We start from the raw sequence: 19,282 nt of genomic DNA, 5'->3' as shown, positions 1-19,282 counted from the left end.
TGAAAATATAATCAAAACACATAAATCAGGTGAAAACCACTGTAAGATTGTAAGACGTATGAGATACTGCTTCATTCTGTCTAGCCAGCTTATTAATGGAAGAGGATATAGAAGTGGGCTGAACATCTGATATGTTTGTGACTGGTACTTTTGGATTGTTTCCCACTTCACCATCTTTCTGTTTTGACAGTTGAATAAAGGAGGATAAAATCTCTCAACAGGCTAATACGTTTCCATGAATATTTGAATGATAGTTGAAAGAATCGTAGGTCTTGAGGAAATGCAAGAATTAGGAAGGACTACAAATAGCTGGGAAGAGAGTCTTGAGTTCATGTTTCGTGAGTGTTTGATTTGCTCGGCATGATCTCCTGTGTTGCAAATAAGCATACAGGGAAGTTAGAAGTGTTGAACAAATCATCAACAAAGCAATGACTGAGAAATCCAAGAAAGAAGAGAGGGGTGAACAAAAGATGAAAAGTCTGACCAAGGTAAAGTTCTTGCCATTCTCTGTTTTCCTTCATGAGAGGAAAAGACAGGAGGAAGGAATATACTCTGATGTACTTGATTAAACGAGACACTGCAGAAATATAATAGAGCCTCTACCTTTGTACCTCGGGCCTGGTGTATCTTACTGCTTCTTCATGAGAGACTTTATTGGCAGTGCTGTGCCTCTAAGTCTTGTTACAGAATCGTAGTAACATAGAAGGGTTGAGGTTGGAAGGGAGTTCTGGAGATCATCTAGTCCAGCCCCCTGCGCAAAGTAGGGTCAACTAGAACATGTTGTTCAGGACCTTGTCCAGCTGGGTTTTGAATATCTCCAGGGAGAAACACTCCACAACCTTCCTGGGCAACTTATTCCAAAGTTCAATCACCCTCACTGTAAACAAAGTTTTTTTTTCTAATGTTTAAATGGAATTTATTGCATTTCAGTTTGTGCCCATTGCCTCTTTTCCTGTCACTGGGGTGCCACTGAGTTAGGTCTGTCTACATGAAGATGTTGAACAGTACTGGCCCCAGTATCAGTCCCTGGGGGGACATCTCCAGTGACTGGCCTCCAACTGGACTTCATGTTGCTGATAAGAATCCCATCAGCTCAGCAGTTCAGCTGGTTTTTCTGTCCACCTCACTGTCCACTTATGTAGCCTGTAATTCATCAGTTTGTCAATGAGTGATGGGAGACTGTCAAACGCCCTACTAAAGTCAAGATAAACAACATCTACCGCTCCCCCCTCATCCACCAAGCCAGTCATCTTGCTATAGAAATCTATCATATTAGGTAAGTGTGATTTCCCCTTCATTTATCCATGCTGACTACTCCCAATCACCTTCTTGTCCTTCATATGTTTGGACATGGTTTCCAGGATTATTTGCTCCATCACCTTCCCTGGGATTGAGGTGAGGCTGACTGGCCTATAGTGCCCTGGGTTTTCCTTCTTGCCCTTTTTGCAGATAGGGATGACATTTGCCTTCTTCCAGACTCAGAAACCTGTCCAGATCTCCATGACCTTTCAAAGATTATTGAGAGTGGCCTTGCAATGACGTTGGCCAGCTCCCTCAACACTCGTAGGTGCACTCTGTCAGGTCGTGTGGACTGGTGTATGTGTAGTTGGTTTAAATGTTCCCTAGCCTGACCCTCCTGCACAGAAGGTAAGTCTTCGTTGCTCCGGGTTTTCCTACTTGTCTCAGAGGCCTGGGATTCCAGAAGGCAAATCTTAACTGGCAAAAATTGAAGTGAAGAAGGCATTGAGTGTCTCTGCCTTTTCTGTGTCCTTTGTCACCAGGGCCCCTGCCCCATTCAGCAGCAAACTCGCATTTCCCTAGCCTTCCTTTTGCTGCTGATGTACCTGTAGAACCCTCTCTTGTTGCCCTTCATATCCCTTGCCAGATTCTTCCTTTTCGTATCTGAGTGTTTTCAGGAGCTTCTTGTTCATCCATTCAGCTAACTTGCTGCATTTAGTTGATTTTCTGCTTGTCGGGATTGACCGTTCTTGAGCTTGGAGGAGGTGTTTGTTGAAAATCAACCAGCTCTCCTGGACACCTTTTCTCTCTAGGGCCATATGCCATGGAATTCTTCCAAGCAGATCATAGCACCTACACAGAAGTGCCAGAACCTTTTCATTCCAACCACTCTCTTAAATTGTTCTTCTCTTTGGAAGTTGTGCCAGCAGTAGATTTAGTCACTGAAAATAGGAGGTCACCAGGTGAACTTGTCCAGCCCCTAGCTATTTGATAGTCTTGCTGGTTAATGTAGTTCTGCAAACCTTTGATGAATGTCAAATGAATGTCTTTGGGCTGGCGTGGCTTTCACTGATGCCAGCGCAGCAGGCTTAAAACACAGATTTGGCTTTGGGCCAACAGTCTTTTGATGCATGTTTTTGATTGTGAAGTTCTGCTACCAGTCTATGTAATCTTCATCAGTATGGGAATCTTCCTCAAAAGAGCTGAGCAGCTGTTGGAGCTATTGCCATAACTCTTATAAACATGATACAGGAACAACAGTTATTGCAACAAGGTTTTTTATTTGAATATGTGCTTAACTAAAGCCCAGAAATAGGCAAACTGCATCAGTGAAACACTCGTATGCAGTTGTCCATTAATCAAAGTAAATATTTCTTCACTGGCTAAAAAAAATTTGGCACTTTATTCTGTAGGTTTTGTTGCATCTTGCTAATTGTCGTCTTACCTAAAACGACAGTTGGTCTCCTGGGAAAAAGATGAAGTGCAGGTTTGCTGTTTTCCCTGGATCTTAAGCTGTCATCAGTTTGTACAGTTCCTTTCAGGAATGACTTTCTGAGGTTGCTTCTTCCACTCCACTTACTGCTACGTCTTCTACCTCTATTATAGGTAGATACTATGGAAAACCCACGGATTTAAAAAGTCTCTGAATGGTCCTTTGACTTTAATGAAGCTCACCTGATAAAGTCTCTGAGAAATAGTGAAGGGCAAAAAGACGTTAAGTGACTTTTCCAGGAAGCATGGGGCATGTTTACATTGTGCAGTGAAACAGAGGCACCTGAACTAGAGCTGGTGTGACCATACTATGCCAGGAGAAAAATAGCTGTAATTTACATTAGTGTAGCATTTATTGCCATATGTAGAAGAACCAGCTCAGATTCTCACCGTTTTGCGATATTGCTATAGTTTGGGTTTAACTTCATTGAAATGGATGTGGTAACAGCGATTTTAGGTAAACAAAACAAAACAAAACAGGTAAATAGCTGTAGAAATAATATCTTTATAGCAGACTGAAATATTAGGGACCTGGAAGAATGCCTCATGAGAGGCGGAAATGGTAACTAGCTGTATAGCCAAAGGACAGCTCTTTGATCTGATACATTCAGGCATAAAAGACTGAAGAACTAGGATATGAGTAGTAGAACTGTGTTTGAGGTTTTGGTGAGAAATACTGATGAAAAAGGAAAGCTTGAGAAAACAGAATAACAAAGCTTGGGCTCAGAGCCTTGTGGAAAAGCCTTCTTAACAGAGCTTTTTGTGTACAGTTGGCTAGAAAAGATTTGAAACTAGGAAAAAAGGAACCATCTCCTATTTGGTCCTCCTCTGTTGAGGGAAACAGGACTTTGGTCATTCTAATAGCGTTGGCAGCTTACTCAGGTCAAATGGAGTAATGCTGCGTTTTTAGGTTATGAAGAAATAACCCCATTGTTATGTTACAGAGCTACAGTCTTGAATTTCTCTTCAGTCGCAGCAGGGGCTAATTATCTGCTGATGGCCTTAGCATCCATTGCTCTTAGGATTTGTTTGGGCTTGTATGTTTGGTGTTACAAAAACTAGGTCTGTGCAGCATATTTAACATTATGATTCTTGACAGTTGCAGCTGGGGTTTATTACATATTACTTTGTTGATGATACTGAGTTAAATTCTGTGTTTCCCGAGAACCGATCTGTCAACATTTTTCTTAACCCATTGCCAGATTAAATAGGGAAACCTTACTCATAATTAGCATACTGCCATAAAGCCAAGAGCAGAAAGCTTGCATTTCTTGGACTGTTGTTTGATTGTACATGTCAGACTCCAGCTATTCTTACCTTTATTACTGTAATAAGAAAAGTGAATTGTATCATGGACAAATAATTCATAAGGAGCTCTATGAGCTCAGTGTTGCCATGACATTATACCTAATGAATGCAGATAAGTCTTTTATTTTTACATTGGTGAAGCCACCATCCAAAACGTTGGCTGTAGTATTAAAATAATAGGAATTAGATTGAGTCCTGTATGTCAAATAAGGGTGCAGATGACCGTCATACCTCTTCCTGTTGCTGGAAAAGCTTTTTGTGAGGTGGAAATAGATATTCCTACCCTCAATGGGGAAGTTTCTTGTTCTGGAATGCTTTCTTTATGATAAGATGATACTTTACTTGGAACAGTAGGTGGCTTAAATTATCTCTGTTCCTGTATTTATTTTGCATAGCTTTTCTTGCCTTATGCTAGATTTAAAAACAGTGGATCAAGAACTGGGAAGGTCTTGCAGTCTTTACAGCTTTGTTATTAGATGATTTCTAAAATCTTTGCTATGTGTCAACTTACCTTTCATCTCCCATCCATTATGCCTCAGCTGCAGCAGCTAGATTTGATCTTATGGGAATGTTTGTACCCGTTGGTCAAATGAAAAATGTTTCCACTGAGAATTTAATTCTTAACAGGTTCTTAAATGTTACAGACAGAATGAACTAGTATTCTCAGCTGTTTTGGCATCTGGAATAGCACAAACTTAAGAGCTTGATCCAAGAACTCCCAGCTTCCGTTAGAGCTAAAACCAAACTCTTAGGAAGATACTTGACGCTTCCTTAGGGACTGCAACAATTAGAAAATCTCTCACATCCTTCAGTACTCTATTCCTGTGTTTAATTAAATTCACTGGTAAAGAAATACATCTTATTTCTAGTCTGAATATATCTGGCTTCAGCTTATAAGCAGTCAGTTTTGTTGTAGCTTTTTTTCTGTGTGATGAAAGAAGAACCTGGTGGTGATTCATTGTGGTTTTCTGTTGTCAGAGAACTTCTCCGGGAATCCAGTGTATGTAATGAGGGGAGAAAGGAAGGGAACAAGGATATTTTTCTGACAGCTTTCTAGGAGGTTAGGGTGGAATTTATGGCTATGTAACAGTAGGATATGCGAATTAGGATGCCTAAAAGCATCTTAGGAAGTGAATGATATCAACAGCCTTTTTGGAGTACCGTAGACTTAGCAGGGTACCATTCCTTCCCTTTGGTTTCTTTAGATCCTGAGAACATACTTTCCATCAGTTATCTCTTCACAGATGCAGAGTGCTGGGCGTGAGTGCTGGTCTTCAAGGTTAACCAGCGGCTTTGGCATTCTTACCCAGCATATGGCTTGTTTGCAGTTTTTCGTCAGATGTAACCTCTTCAGGTAAACAGGGCAGGGCAGCAAGTAGACATATCAGTGTTGTAAGTACTACCGCAAACCAGTGGATGTTTAGCTAGAAGGACGCAGCTTTTAACAAAACAAATTTTTTTTAAAGCTTTAGATCTTCTTCAGCATGTGAGCTGTGGAGAAGTCTATTAAGCGATCAGAAATCTTTCCCAGTTGCTTAGTTACCTTCTCCCTGGAATTTAGACTTGGGCAGCTGGTCTGCACAGAGCAGCAGCCATTGCTCTCTCTAAGCGTGCTCTGTTTAAATGGAAAGTTGACTATTGTTGTTCCTATACGAGGTGCCAGAGCCTTGATGTTTTCTGCCCTGTAAATCCATGGTTTTAGACCAATGTGAGGACAAAAGATAAACAAGCCTCATGGTCAACATAGATTTTGCCGCCTGACTGAGATTTGCTGAGAAATCCCATTTCAAATAGAATTCACGTGTTGTACTTTGATACATTCCTTAATCTTCACAGCTATGTTATCAGTGTATTATTTTTCACGGAGATGAAAACTGTTTTGAAGGATGTGAGGAATAAAACAAATTAGAGCAAACATAAATCACCCCAAATTACTGGGAAGGATTGTGACGCAGTGGGGACTTTGGGTTTCTATTCTGCTTAAAAATACATAAGTACTGCTAGCTCCAAATGTAATTAATCTCTCAGGTTTAGTGAAGCAGCAAGAACTGGATTCAAATACCTTGGAAAGCCTTCAAAAATTGAAAAACATGAGTTTTAATTCCCCAATGAAAAATCTGGAGAAATTAAATTCCTTATCTTGTATGTTCATGATGAGCATTGGTTTTCCCTAAAAAGCACTGAATCTGTGTACAGAAGCAGAAAGTGTACTTAAGGGAGAATGGTTAAGTAAACAGCAAGTATAAAATCATCTGTACAACTCTACATATAGTAAGCAGACACCCACCCTGAAAGTATCTTAAGTAACTGTCCTTTGCCCTAGCGTTCCCCTTGTTAATATAGATATCTTATGAATAAATATTCCTTTAACAGCCCGTTCTCCTGAATTCATTTTCTAGTGCAACTCATTTTTGGTAGCTAGGGGGAATGCAGATATGTACATAGCATCCCTCTGTAGTTCCTAGGGAAAAATGTGTGGCTTCATGAAGTGATACCTTAGTGCTCTGTGCTGCATTACTCTTTCTAATCCTAAATCTACCTTTGCTCTGTTGTCTCCTGTGTCCTAATCAAGAGCCTTCATCCCAGCAGTGATTTTAGCTTTGTGGGTGGTCATTGGAATTGCCCTTTTTTTACCGTCCTCTGCAGATTCTGTAAAGAGCCATCACCATGACCGTCTCTTGCAGTGCCATGTCTGCTGGCTAAAGGAAGTGGGCAGATCTGTGTGGCTGGTGAGCAAATGTGAGGGCTTGATGGATGCTAAATTAGCCTGAAGAGTTCTTTCTTACTGACAAAATGTAATGACAGGTGGGAGGCTGGGACAGTGAAAAGAGCTCCTTTCTTTCCGAAGTGATTGAAACCTCTTTTCCTCTCTTGCTTAGGTTGAGATGATACCACTTAAGAATATATGCCCCTGTTTTTCGTCATGGGCTATTTGTCATGCCTTATGTAAGTTATATTAAATATATGTGTATTATTTTTAGGCATGCAGTATGGTGATCATCATGTTTCCTACTTCTGCACCTAAAGCTTAAAAGAATTGGAAATAACCTTTCACAGGAAGAAGTGGCTCTGTCATACTGTCAGGTTAGGTCTGGCCCATCTTTTTTTTCCCTCTGATTCACAGTAAGACAGCATAGTGATCTGCATGGTTGCAAGGTGTTTTCTGTCTTGGTTCACAGTAAGAAAAAAATGAAGTTTTTCAGTATTTGTACTGTATTTAAATTGTTATGGGCAGACTGGCTCTGCTGTACCAGTTAGCCCTACTAAATGAGCGCTGTCTATTTAGGCAGTGTTGAATGAAAATAATCTTCTCAATTCAGACTCAAAAGTATCAGTCACATCTGAACAAACTGTGGATAATTTTATCCATGGCTTACACAGGAAAGAGTTTTGATGCACAGATGGTAAAATCCACACCTACCCACAGTTAAGGGCAAACCTCTGTGGCTGGAGGAAAAACTCCTTTGTAAAGAGTGAACGGAAAAACAAAGTTATATGGAAAAATGTCAAATGCATAGAGATTGCCTACAAACTGTAAACAGCTCCAAACTGGACTCAGAGTTCTTGTTCATTTCTAAACCACTGTGAGTGGTACTGCATGTGACACAAGCATGTCCCTATTGCTGTTACCCAGTGGAGCAGAGTTTGCAAAATAAGTCTTCACCTAGGCTTGAATATCTATTTTAGAGAAGAAGAAATACAGCTTCTTTTTAACCACACTCAACATTTCTAACCAGTTTTTCTCTAAAATATTTAGCCAAAATACTACATCCAGGTACAGTATTGGGTACAAATTTTAGAGTTACTTCTCTAGGCTGACTCATTAGGCTGCATCATTTCTACATAAATCCTATGTTCAGGCAAAGAAAAATAGTCAAGTGGTCATCAACTTTGCTCTTACCCAGGCAGAAATGCATGTGTGCGTACATTTTACACACACACACACACACACACACACACACACACAAAATCCCCACACATAGAATTTATATTAAATATGAAATAGCAAATGTATATATTTATACATTCTAAAATCTGTTTCTAAAAGTGTGGCATCTGTAGACTTGGCAATGATTTTACTGGAGCTAGATCCAAAATCTATTGAATTGGTGAAAGTCTGTCCTTTGACTTCATTGGTAGTTGTTTAGGCAGTGTTTGTGTATATTGCCTGGTATTCACAAATATATACTCAGGAATATACTGTTGTCTCGTACTGGAATTTGGTAATTGCCATAAAAATTAGTATTACAGAAATTCTCATAAGGCTTTCATTTCCATTCTCAGAGGATTGAAAGAAGCTCTGATAACCGCTTTCAGCTCTTCAGGCTAGGAACATGTTCAGCACTTCATGAGGATGATTATAAAGCAGGCACACCATAAGTGCAGTTGTACAGGCTGTGCAGACCGGGAATCAGAAAACAGGTTGTAAGAGTTTCCAAAATCTCGTAAGTTGTAGACATTTCAATAAGCTTTTATTGGCAGATATTTAATACCTGGAAAATCAAATTATTTATGGAACTGTGGACCTAGTTCAGCTCCACGTTTTTAGAGGATGTAAATACCCTATTCTCCAGCAAGTAGTAAAACTTCTGAGTATAATAAAAGTTTTAAAAGGCCTATAGCATTTCCAGCATGAAATGGATCTCTAGCATAGCTTGCCTGAGTCCTCAAATATAAACAGCATTTCCTCTGTATTTTGTGGAATATGAAGTAAGACCGTGTGATGACATTGTACATTTTCTAATACAATAATTGAGAAGTTTGCTTTCAGTGATGATTTGGAATATTTCTTAAATGAATCCTCTTTGTTTCATAAACTTTTTTTTTCCCCATGGCAAGGAAAAGCAGGGCCTGTTATAGTGCTGATCTGAATTCTAGCAATGAGAGGTAGATTATGGAACATATGAAGTGAACAGTGAGCCAACTTATTTCCTGTGCGTTTTGCAGTGATGCTGTTCCCTCTTCACTCTGCAACAGGCAAACACTCTGCAACTGTAAACACTCTGGGCAGCTGCAATTCTGTATAGTTTGGTGTTCAAGTCCTCATCAGTAACTACACCTATTAATAAATAAGGTGCACCACAAGCATAAGCAAGCAATACAGCTGTCTAATTGGACACGAAGGTTCGGATCTAGCAGTAGAGCACAAGAAAAAAACAGGGAAACTCAAGGCTGAGGCTGACATTGCATTAACTTTTGGCAATATGTTAAATAATACACCATAGTGGTAAGTAGTTGTTCTTTTTAGTAGAGTAAGTTCTTAAATGGGTTTATGATCTTCACAGCTCTGGATGTCATCCTAATAAAACCTATGGCTAGAATTCTCTCTTCTCCGCTTTTTTGCGACGTGGTCGACAAGGAGCAAATCCTCATGAACAGCTGCATTCTAGTTCTAATGTCTGTTTTTAAAATAATTGGCAGCAGAGTTGTGCTTGTGGCAATAATGTGCAGTTGGTCTGAACAGGCCATGTCCTCTTCCATCTAGTATCCCCTGGTAGAGCTTTCTCTGGTGCCTGCTACTGCTTTAGGTGGGGTGTGTTAACAGGTGGCTGCTGCTGTGCAGGCAGACATGCCTAGCAAGTCTGTTTAAGACTCTCCTCTGCTTCTCTACCCACTCTTTCTTAGTGGCAGGATTGATCCTTACTCAGTTCCTCCTGTTCCTCGCTTTAATGACAGGAGATTAGGATGTGTGGATAACAAATAGAGGCTGCTGTGGTGGCGAAGGAGTGCTTCTTCCAGAAAAAACAGCAGGGAACTGTGTGGAGAACAAGAAGAGCTGTGGATCTTGGGAGTGCATGGGTTGCAGTAGAGATTGGGGAAAGAGAAGGCAAGGAAAGACTCTCACCTGCAACATCCCGGCCTTCTAAAATGCCAGCAAACCAAAATGACCACTCTCAGCCCCTTCTGTCCAGAATGTCCTCTGACTTTTTCCCATCCCATGTTCTTTATCCACTGACTTTTCTCAGTCCTCTTCTATTTTCTCTACCATGCTCCGTTTCATCCCCATGAGCTGGAACCTTCTGATCTGCCACGACAAAATAGTTTGATAGTGACCAAAAGATGAACTTTGTTCCACCAAGTTCTCATCCTTTGATCAGCATTGAATTTTTCTTACACTTTTGAGAAATCTTGGGCCAGCTCTGACTGGAGTTTTATACTTGGCTACAATAATCAGACTACAAGTGCTGACATAACAGAAATATTAAATAAGAGTAGGCCTAGCTCTGTTTTAAAAGACTAATTGCCTGTCGTCAAGAAGACGTGTTACAGAGGAACTGTGTTACAGATTGTTGTAAGCGCCAAAGTACTAATTAAGGAGCATTCACAGCATGGGAGTTTGTGTTTCGTCATAGGAAGAAAGGATGAAAACAAGAGTAGTGGCAAAATGAAGAGGAAAAGAAGTGCTTCTGTAGTGTGGCTAGACATAGGAAGACCATTCAGAGAAATGTAGAGAGAGATATGGAATTAGAAAGTGAATGAACACTGTACTTTCAAAAAAATTTTCCTAACTCCTGACATAGTAAAAGCCTCTTGGGCAATTGCCTTGCAGCACTGTGCCATATGACTTCCCCTACACGATCCCATATGTGATCACTCGGTCTGTCACCCACTAATACTAAAATCCTTTCAAATCATATGGAAACAGGCATCAGCACGTTTGTGTTTTTTATTAAATTAGTTTTATCTTTTTTTTTTTCTTTTCCTTTAAACCCCAGAGGATTTATTAGTGGGTTTATACAGAGATTGAATCCTGTATCCTGCTTAAAACTGATTTGTTCAGCTTTGCTGAAAAAGCTTGCATTATTCCTGGGCTTAGAGCTCATATCGCACATACTGGCCTGCAGCACATTTTAATGCTGACTTACAGTTCCTCGCAAAGTAATAGTTTTAACACTAGTAGTTCTTAACTCCAGCGGTGAAAACAGCCTGTAGAGATTTTAATGTTTCCCTTTCTGTGGCTGTTAGGAGGCATTAATGCTGAAAAATGTTGACAGAGCCTGCAGAGATAAAGATTTCACGAGTAAAAATTCATAGGATCCTAGGAATTCAAGTTGGAAGGGTCCTCGAGAGGTCTCTACTCTAATCTCCAGCTCCAAGCAGAGTCAGCAATGAGATCAGAATAGGTTGCTCAGAGCTTTATCCAGTCGGGTCTTGAAAACCTCCAAGAATGGAGACTGCGCAGCCTTTCTGGGCAAAGTGTTCCACTGTTCTCCTGGTGAAAAATTCATTTCTTTTAGAAAAATCTATCACGTTAGGATTCTTGCATCCAAAAAAAAAAAAAATCAGAATTAAAATAAATTAAGAATATACTGGCCCTTGGAAGATAATAGAAATATATGTAGGAAATAGGAGTATCATCATTTATTTATAGTGTTGTAGCAAACAGAGAATTGAATGGGAAACTGAAGCCTGTTTTGATGGCAGCTTTGCAAACATATAAGAATATCATTTCTACCCCAAGACGAATATTAGTAGAGACTCCAGTGGTTTATAATTACTTTCCTTTTGGTTTTCTTTGCCATGTTCCACTTAGTAGGCTCTACTGAAGTTGTTATAAATGTTTTACGTGAATAAGGTAAAGCAAGGTTCTTTATGCTGGAAAGTGTAAAGGTAATCAGAAAACCCCCAGTAATCCAAATAATCAGAAAAATGAAGTAATGCAAGTTACAGCAATGGATGAAGAAGATTGGTGTGTAGAGCACAGTATGAAGAGGAGAAAGAACAGAGTCTCATTAATTCAGACGTTATGGAAGTGACACAATTACGGAAAGCTTTGGGTCTAATTCAGGTAAGGTAGTGTATACTGTCTCTAAGGAACACCCGAAGGAAGTATTTATACAGTAGTACTAGGAGCAAAGACCACAAAATGCATATCCTTAGTGAGGGAGGATGTGCAATAGTATTATTGGGGAAAATAAAAATGAGGTGAGACAGCAGTAAGAGCTGACTTGTGGATACTGAAGGATGCGCAATTTTGGAAAAACATGGATAAATTTAATGAATGTTAGCATTATACAATACAATGTAGTCCAAGTTAAAAGATACAAGAGGGGATAGGATGGAGGAAACAGAATTGACCAAGATTACCTAGGGTTTCTTTGGGGTGGAATTAGGAATCTGTCATAACCTAAGGCAATAAAGAGAGATATCTGTAATGTTATTAGAGAGAGATATCCATCTAGAAGCCCTGTTGTTACGGGAGACTTCAATTTCCCAGGTTTAGCATAGAGAAGAATGTTACAGGGTATAAATAGACTCTTACTAGAGCTGAGCCTGCATGAAAGCATGGAGTGTATTACTGTCTGCTGCAGACATTGATTTGTGATCCCTGGTCCTCCCAAACTACACCTGTAAAGCTCTTACTAAAAATAAATATTTATTTGGAGATAGTTTGGTGTTCTGTTTAAAATGTTATTGTAACTGTGTTACCAGTAGAACTACAGGCATTTATAAATCTGAGTAACTTTTTGCTCTGGTTCTGTATGCACTGCTACACAGAAGCAAATGCAGGAAGGACCCTTGCGAGCAATTCCAGCGGCTAAACAGTGATAACACTGAGAGAACTATGTAGTGTTTACTGTCAGCAGTCATTTCAGGAGGACTGAGCCTAATAACATATGCAACATCAAGGAATATATATTTCTGGCTTTGTTTTTTTTTTTTTTTAATATCTACACTATCTTTTAAAGACCATAAATGATATTAAGAAGAGGAAACACCATCTGAAACTGATGATTCTAGGTATTGCTTGTTATATTATTTGGAACCAAAATAACAAAATCATTTAATTACACATGCCGTTGTTAAATAGGGAGGGAGGTTAGGTTTTTAAAATTGCATTTAAGATGTATCATATGTTAGCAAAACTGGGAAGTAATAGACTGCTGCTGGCAATCTTGTTTTATTCCACGTAACGTCATTAAATTTCATGGACTGTTTTAATGAACCTGAAGTATTTTGGTAAAAATCGTTCCAGGATATAGGAGACACATTACCAAGTATATCAGGATCTTTTTCCTCCACCTCCCTGGCCCAAAACAACTGTGTCTGTGAGCTGCTAAGTGAAAGTTAAAACATTTTTACAGAATGTATTTGTATGCATCACTAGTTTTTTCTGAATCCTTAATTCTGTTGTACCACCTCTGCTGCTATTAGAGCAGATTAACTGGAGAGGAGTAATTACCCAGAGCTTCATTACAAACCCTTGTTGGTACTGGGTCATTGTGTTCTGTTTGCCAGCAAGATAGATAATTAAGAAGGGAGTCATCTAGCTGTGGGTATTTTATAGAAAAAGTCAATTGATTTGAAAAAAACTGTTCTCAGTCACCCTTGGGACTCTTACCCCAGATCTCTTTTGAGGTAGTGTATAGCAGGGTTTTTCTCTTTCTCTTTATGTGTAACGTGTTATTAGTTTTATTTATTTATTTTTACAAAATATTTTAAGGTAAATAACTGAGGTCTAAATCGGCAGCCTTGATTCAGGTTGGCTGCTGCTTACGCAGATGAGCAATCCCATTGGCTCTAATGAGTCTGCTCATGAAAAGAGTATGGCAAGAGGTGCAGAAGGGAAAATTGCTTTGTTGCTTTGAAGATTAATCCACAGAGATCTGGGCAAGGTTGATATTTAGTTCTGTGGTTGAAATAATACAAATTTTTACTCTTTATCACTACCTATAGGGAATCCTAACAAATAGTTACAAATACAAGACACAATTAAAGGTAAATCCACAAATTAGAAGGCTGTTTTGCTGTGTCTGCTCAATGCAAACGACTTGAATAGTTGCATCTTTTCGTAGGAAATTAATTTTGTAATAAAAAGGAAAAAGTTTTTGCTGACTTACTAATGGTAGCTCAAAACTTCACAGTTTGTAGAGATGGAAAATGCTGAATCGTAGTATTTTTTGAAGCTACCTGTTTAGAAGCCATTAACATATGCACAATAGCAAATTGTTAATACAGGGAAAGACTATCTGGGGCCTATGGTGATGGATTTCCTTTTGTAGTTACCATATTAAATGTGAGAATTTATCATCAAAATGAAGAATTGTGTCAATTAGAGCTTGGTACAGGGAATGTTTTAAGGAAGATGAGGTGGCAGTTGGATGTTTTGTAATACTGCAGCTTCTCTTCAAAAAGCAACAAAAAAGTATAGTTATGTCAAGGTGATGTGCAAGATTGTCAGCCTAAATAAAAGAGTATTATTTTGTAAACAACTGGAGCATGCCATGTAAAATCCACGGGGTAAGACCTAAGTAGCAGTGCTTTGCCATCATAATAAATGGCTTAATGCATTTATTATATGCTAGTGTGATAATTTGTGTATATGACATTTAGTCATGTTTGATTTGAAGATACCTGAAAGACCGAAGGACAACGTAGGCTGTTAAAAGCAGAATTTCAGTCTTATTTTTGCCCTTCCAATAATTTCTACAGCTAAGTAGGAGCAGAGTTATGTACTGATGTTGTTGTGACGCTACACTTAGAAAGGACCAATTCTATAAGAAGTAATAGAAATTCATTTCATAGATTACAGATTGTAATTCTATGTGATGAACTGCAGGTGCATTTCATGCATATATGTTGGTAATGTAGGTCATTAAATAATAATCTTTCCAATATGTGCTTTTATCTTGAATGTATTTCTTAATTTTATGCGTTAACTTCTTTATATAATACATACGAATACAGGAAATATGGTAAGAAAAACAGAAATGTATTGAACTGATGGTTTGCTTACATACGACAACAGAAACATGCCATCGTTCTCTCGTGTCAGCGCCCTCTGAGCAGGCCTGTATTTCTGCCCCGTTCTCCTCATTCTTCGGGAAGGGAGACTTCTGCTAACTATGGGCGGGCTAGGTTAAAAACTTCTTTCAGGAGTGAAGTTGTCATAAAGTCGTATCTGTGACGGAGCGTAGAGGCAGAAGAGAGGCTTAGGCAGGGAGCTAGGGGAGCGAAGGCTTTTAAATGTGTGTGGGGCATCCCCTGGAAAGGCTTGGCGGGTGCAGGGGGAGCTGCTGCCTTGCCGGGCAGAGTCGTGCCCATCCTTCCCGCCCGCCCTTGTCGCCCCAGCACCGGGCCTGCGTGCCGCGAACAGCAGGCCGGGCAGGAGCCACGAGGTGGAGAGTTTGCAGGCAGCAGGGCCCGAGGGAGCAGCGCCTGGTGCACAGCCCTGTGTTTGTGCTTTCCTCCAGACGGTGCGCGGAGAGAAGGGATTTTGACGGCCAGTCCCCTTACTGGCATGAGTCTTCTCCACGTTGGTAAACCTGAGCTAGGATAGAGTCGAGCTGATCTAATACTGCCAGCAAGACGTGACCTTGTAGAAAATCTTACTTGATAAACAGCAGCCAGAAACTGAGAACACAATTTCCCGTAGATGCTAGGAGGTGTGAATGATACCGATAGTGAGGTAGGTGGAGATCTGTGCATCATGGGTGTCACTGAACAGAGAGTATCCACATGTCCTCGCAAGAAGATACCAGTGGTCTGAAATAGGAGGGTATTTTGCATGCCACCAGTGACTCCAGTGTGTGTGAATTGCTCTCAGTGAACATGGGTGCCCTGGAGGTTGCAGAGTATGTTATTTAGTTTGCTCTGGTGATTCCAAGCCAGTGCTTTCTGGAAAATCATCACTAGATTTCCAGTCAAACCTCACTTCTGTATAGCTCCTCTTTCATTAATTTTTATAGGCAACTCTGAGTTAACTTCAACCTGTCTAGAAATGGCAGTTGGCTCATCCAATTTAATAGAATGTTATTAATGAAGTTGCATTTGCCTAAAACGCTGGCACTGACGCCCTTCATTTGCAGCTGGAAACGTTTTATTTAGTTGCAAAGTAGTTGAGTAATTGTTAGCAGATGGCAGTTAGCAGGCTTGTATAAAGTTTTTGTTGTCTAATGGCTTGAAAATAAAGCCAGGTTGCAATAACCAATTGCAATTTGGTTATTATGTGCTGCAGTTAAAAGTTAAGATTGATTTTTGGAGGTTACTTATTTCGCACATTGTTAGTTGAGTTTTGCATGGTTTGCAGTCTAGATAGAATGTATTTTTCTGGCAGACAAGGTTAAAAGAAGACACTATGCAGTATTTTTTTTTCTAGTGGTATTACAGATAAGTCGGCTTACTCACAAAAAGAGGAAACATATATTTTAGCTGTTACAGTACTATGCCATTTCTCGTGAATTTTGTATGGCTGCAGACTCCAAAAGCCAATGTATAAAGGAGATGCTACGCTTGCTGATATGATGACTCAATGCTGATTCAAGCCTCAGACTGCATTTCTCTCTGCTATTAATACTCCTGTCACTGTATTATTAACTTCTTCCTTTTTTCTTTCTTCTTTTAGCTGTTTCAGGTTAAGTAGGTGTATGGGAATTCTTTTGACACAGTAAAAGCTGTTCTGAAGAATAGCATAAGCAGCTCAAGACGGCTGAAGTCATTATTTGTCTGCTGGCATAAGCAAAGGTGCAAGACATGTGCTGTTCTGCTTGGGTGGAAGGAGGGTTTGCAGGGATCAGGCTAACCCCAAACTGTCCAAACTGCCTGGAAAACTGTATCCAGGCAATGGTCAGGGCAAGTGCCTGAAAGGAAAGTTCACCTATCTTCCTCAGACGATATATAAAGGAAAGAGAAGACATGATAAGGGAAGGCGATGGTGTTTCACTGTTTTCTCTTCCCCATGCCCTTGGCATTAAACAATATGTATTGACACAAGGAAGTTTAGTCTGTGCTTTCCAACACATGAACTTATGGTCTGCTTGGTTTAAGCTACCTGAGAATGGTAGCAAAAGTTTTTTTTTCAGTGTCAATTTTAAAAGAAATGTCAGCATATTCTTCCATGAAGTGTATATATCTTTTTTTCTACCTGTCACTGGCTCAGCAAGTGGCCTTCGGCAACTCAGCCAACATCTGTGTGCCAAGTCTGTGTTCAAATTACATAACTCTTGCATTTGTTCCAGGTAAATGTGTAGAATTTTTGGTACACGTTTCTGCTTCCTTATCCAAAAAAGGTATAACAGTCGTTGCAACAGAGTCTACCTCAAAGGATTGTGCAGAGAGTCTTCCCTCTACCCGCAGGTTATGGGCCCGATTTTTGTTCTTGTGTTTGAGTCTAGGGGTAGGACTCAAGGATAACTAGACTATTTCGAGCCTTTTCTGCCTACCTTTCACAGCAGGTTATGTTTGACAAGATGAAGGGCTGCTGCCATTTGCCTACAGGCAAGGAGTACCTCGCTCACGCCGGCGCTGAGAAGGGTGCTAGCCTCCACGCTGTCTGCACTTCTCGGTGTAAGGGCAGCCTCTTTACTTAGAACTTGCCTGTGGGATTAGGTAAATTTTCCACAGTGCGTTTTCATGTTGGTTGTGCTGATGAATGAAATGACCCAGTGCTCACCTGCACCACTGCTTCAGCTGCATCTTTCGACCTAGGCAGAGTAATGCCAATCCGACTGCAGTCCCTAGACTGAGCTCGATGTGAGCGTTACATGTACTGCCAACCACCAGATGGCCTGATGTCTGAATTGTTAAAAATAGTAGCATGCTACTGGATAATTATAGCATCCTTAGACTGAGCTAACAGATAGGTACCGGATGATGAATGCCAAACAAAGAAAATGTAACTTTTGAAGAGAAAATATATTTATAGAAATAACTTCTTAAATATTTATACTTTAAACACTAAAAATGCTCTTACTGTATTTCTGTTGACAATACATTTTGGTATTTACTGGTAGAATTTTTATATGAAGTGCTATTTATTATTAGTAAAATGGAGTTATAGGTATATCAATACTGTACTAGACTCGCTATTCTTGTTTGTGTAGAAGAAATCAAAGCCTTCTATCCTGTACTACTTGACAGCAAGAGGAACTCCATCTCAAAGTAGGAGCAGTCTGTGTGTTTGAATCAAAACCAGAAGTTTTTCTTTCACTACGAAGTTCTGAGTATGCATTGTGAGCTTTACAAGCACACTCTTTTACCTCTTTCCCATGCAAAACATGGGTAAGATTCTCTGTTACTTCATCTTCCCTTCACCTACCCGTTTATTTGCTTTTTTGTTTGTTTTTTGTAAGAGCTTCTAGATTGTAAGCTCTGTGGGGCAGGGACAAGGAGTCTAATTCTGCACAGTTCTTAATATGATGAGACTCTGATCCTTATTTGTGTCCTTCAGGTATTGTGAGACCCTTGGACAGCCTATAAATGGGTGCATGTAATCTGCTGGATTTTTATACTGACTGCATTCAAAATCTTCTTTTTATTGGAGATCTGGGGAGGAAACAGAGGCTTCACATTCTCTTATATTACTATTCAGATTTACCAAACATCTGCCCTGGCTCAGTAAAGAGAATGAAGTTCCCTTGATTATGTCTAATGCCAGGCCCTAGCAAAATGAACAAACAAACAAAAACAAAATAGAGTACCAGTCCTCTGGAAGACTGGTATGTCATCAGGAGCAGAAGAGGCATGTCTTTCTCTGTCACTCTCACCTGGAAATATCCATGTGGTCTGTCCTGCCTTTTCACTTACAGTCCAGGTTTTAAGAAATGGAAAGGAACAGGAAATTTCTCTTCGTTGTCTTATCTCAAGTCCTTGTCTTTATCTCCTTAAGATTTTTTTATCATTAAAGTTCTGTTGTGTGTTATCCATCAGCGGTGGGAGAGTTGACAGCTTCAGATATGTTCTTAATGCTTCTTTTTCTTTTTTTTTCTTTTTTCCTAGCGCTTGTGTGATCTTGGGTGTCATATTTCTGCTGTCATCTATATGTATTGTGATCAAAGCCATCCATGATCTTGCGAAGAAGGTGCTTCCAGAAGTGGTAAGGTGATTCATGTTCTTTAAAATGTTCTTTTTATTCCCCACACCTCCAGTGAGACTGAGAAAGGGCAACATCTTGCAGCGAGTCCTGTTGAACTCAGTGGAGCTATAGCAGTTTCAAGTTCTGGCTGGCTGAACCTCACTGCAGGTCTTACTTAGTCTTCAAGCAGTAATTTTTTCTTGTGTGAGGCTAGTCTTTAGGGATCCCTGGTCCTTAGGGATTTTGCAAGTATGATTCTGCCCTTTCTTCTCCTTAGTTACTCCAACAGACCAAATCTCTCTGAACATAAATTGCTTAAAACTTTTATACAGGAGCGTAGGAGTTTGGTGATACCGAAGAGGTCTCTGGCCTTCATGAAAGTGGTGGAATTGAAATACTTCTTAGGAGGAGACTATTTCCACAGTTTAGTACTCCAAGAGCTTCAGTATT

The 19,282-nt window shown here is 39.8% G+C and overlaps 1 protein-coding gene across 4 annotated transcripts in view; it reads left to right on the top strand.

The window, feature by feature from the left end:
- TMEM163 (transmembrane protein 163) overlaps window positions 1–19,282 on the top strand; it is a 110,271-nt gene that overhangs the window by 65,006 nt on the left and 25,983 nt on the right. For all 4 annotated transcript variants that reach the window (XR_011141980.1, XM_068949208.1, XM_068949207.1 and 1 more), the window contains exon 5: window positions 18,757–18,853. Coding sequence is in view for 3 of the 4 variants with exons in the window: in XM_068949208.1 (XP_068805309.1) it covers window positions 18,757–18,853 (97 nt within the window). In the remaining variant the exon portion in view is untranslated. The remainder of the gene's footprint in view (window positions 1–18,756; window positions 18,854–19,282) is intronic.

This window comes from Struthio camelus, chromosome 6, assembly GCF_040807025.1.
Source record: "Struthio camelus isolate bStrCam1 chromosome 6, bStrCam1.hap1, whole genome shotgun sequence".
Lineage (NCBI taxonomy): Eukaryota > Metazoa > Chordata > Aves > Struthioniformes > Struthionidae > Struthio > Struthio camelus.
This window is presented reverse-complemented; position numbering and strand designations above follow the sequence as displayed.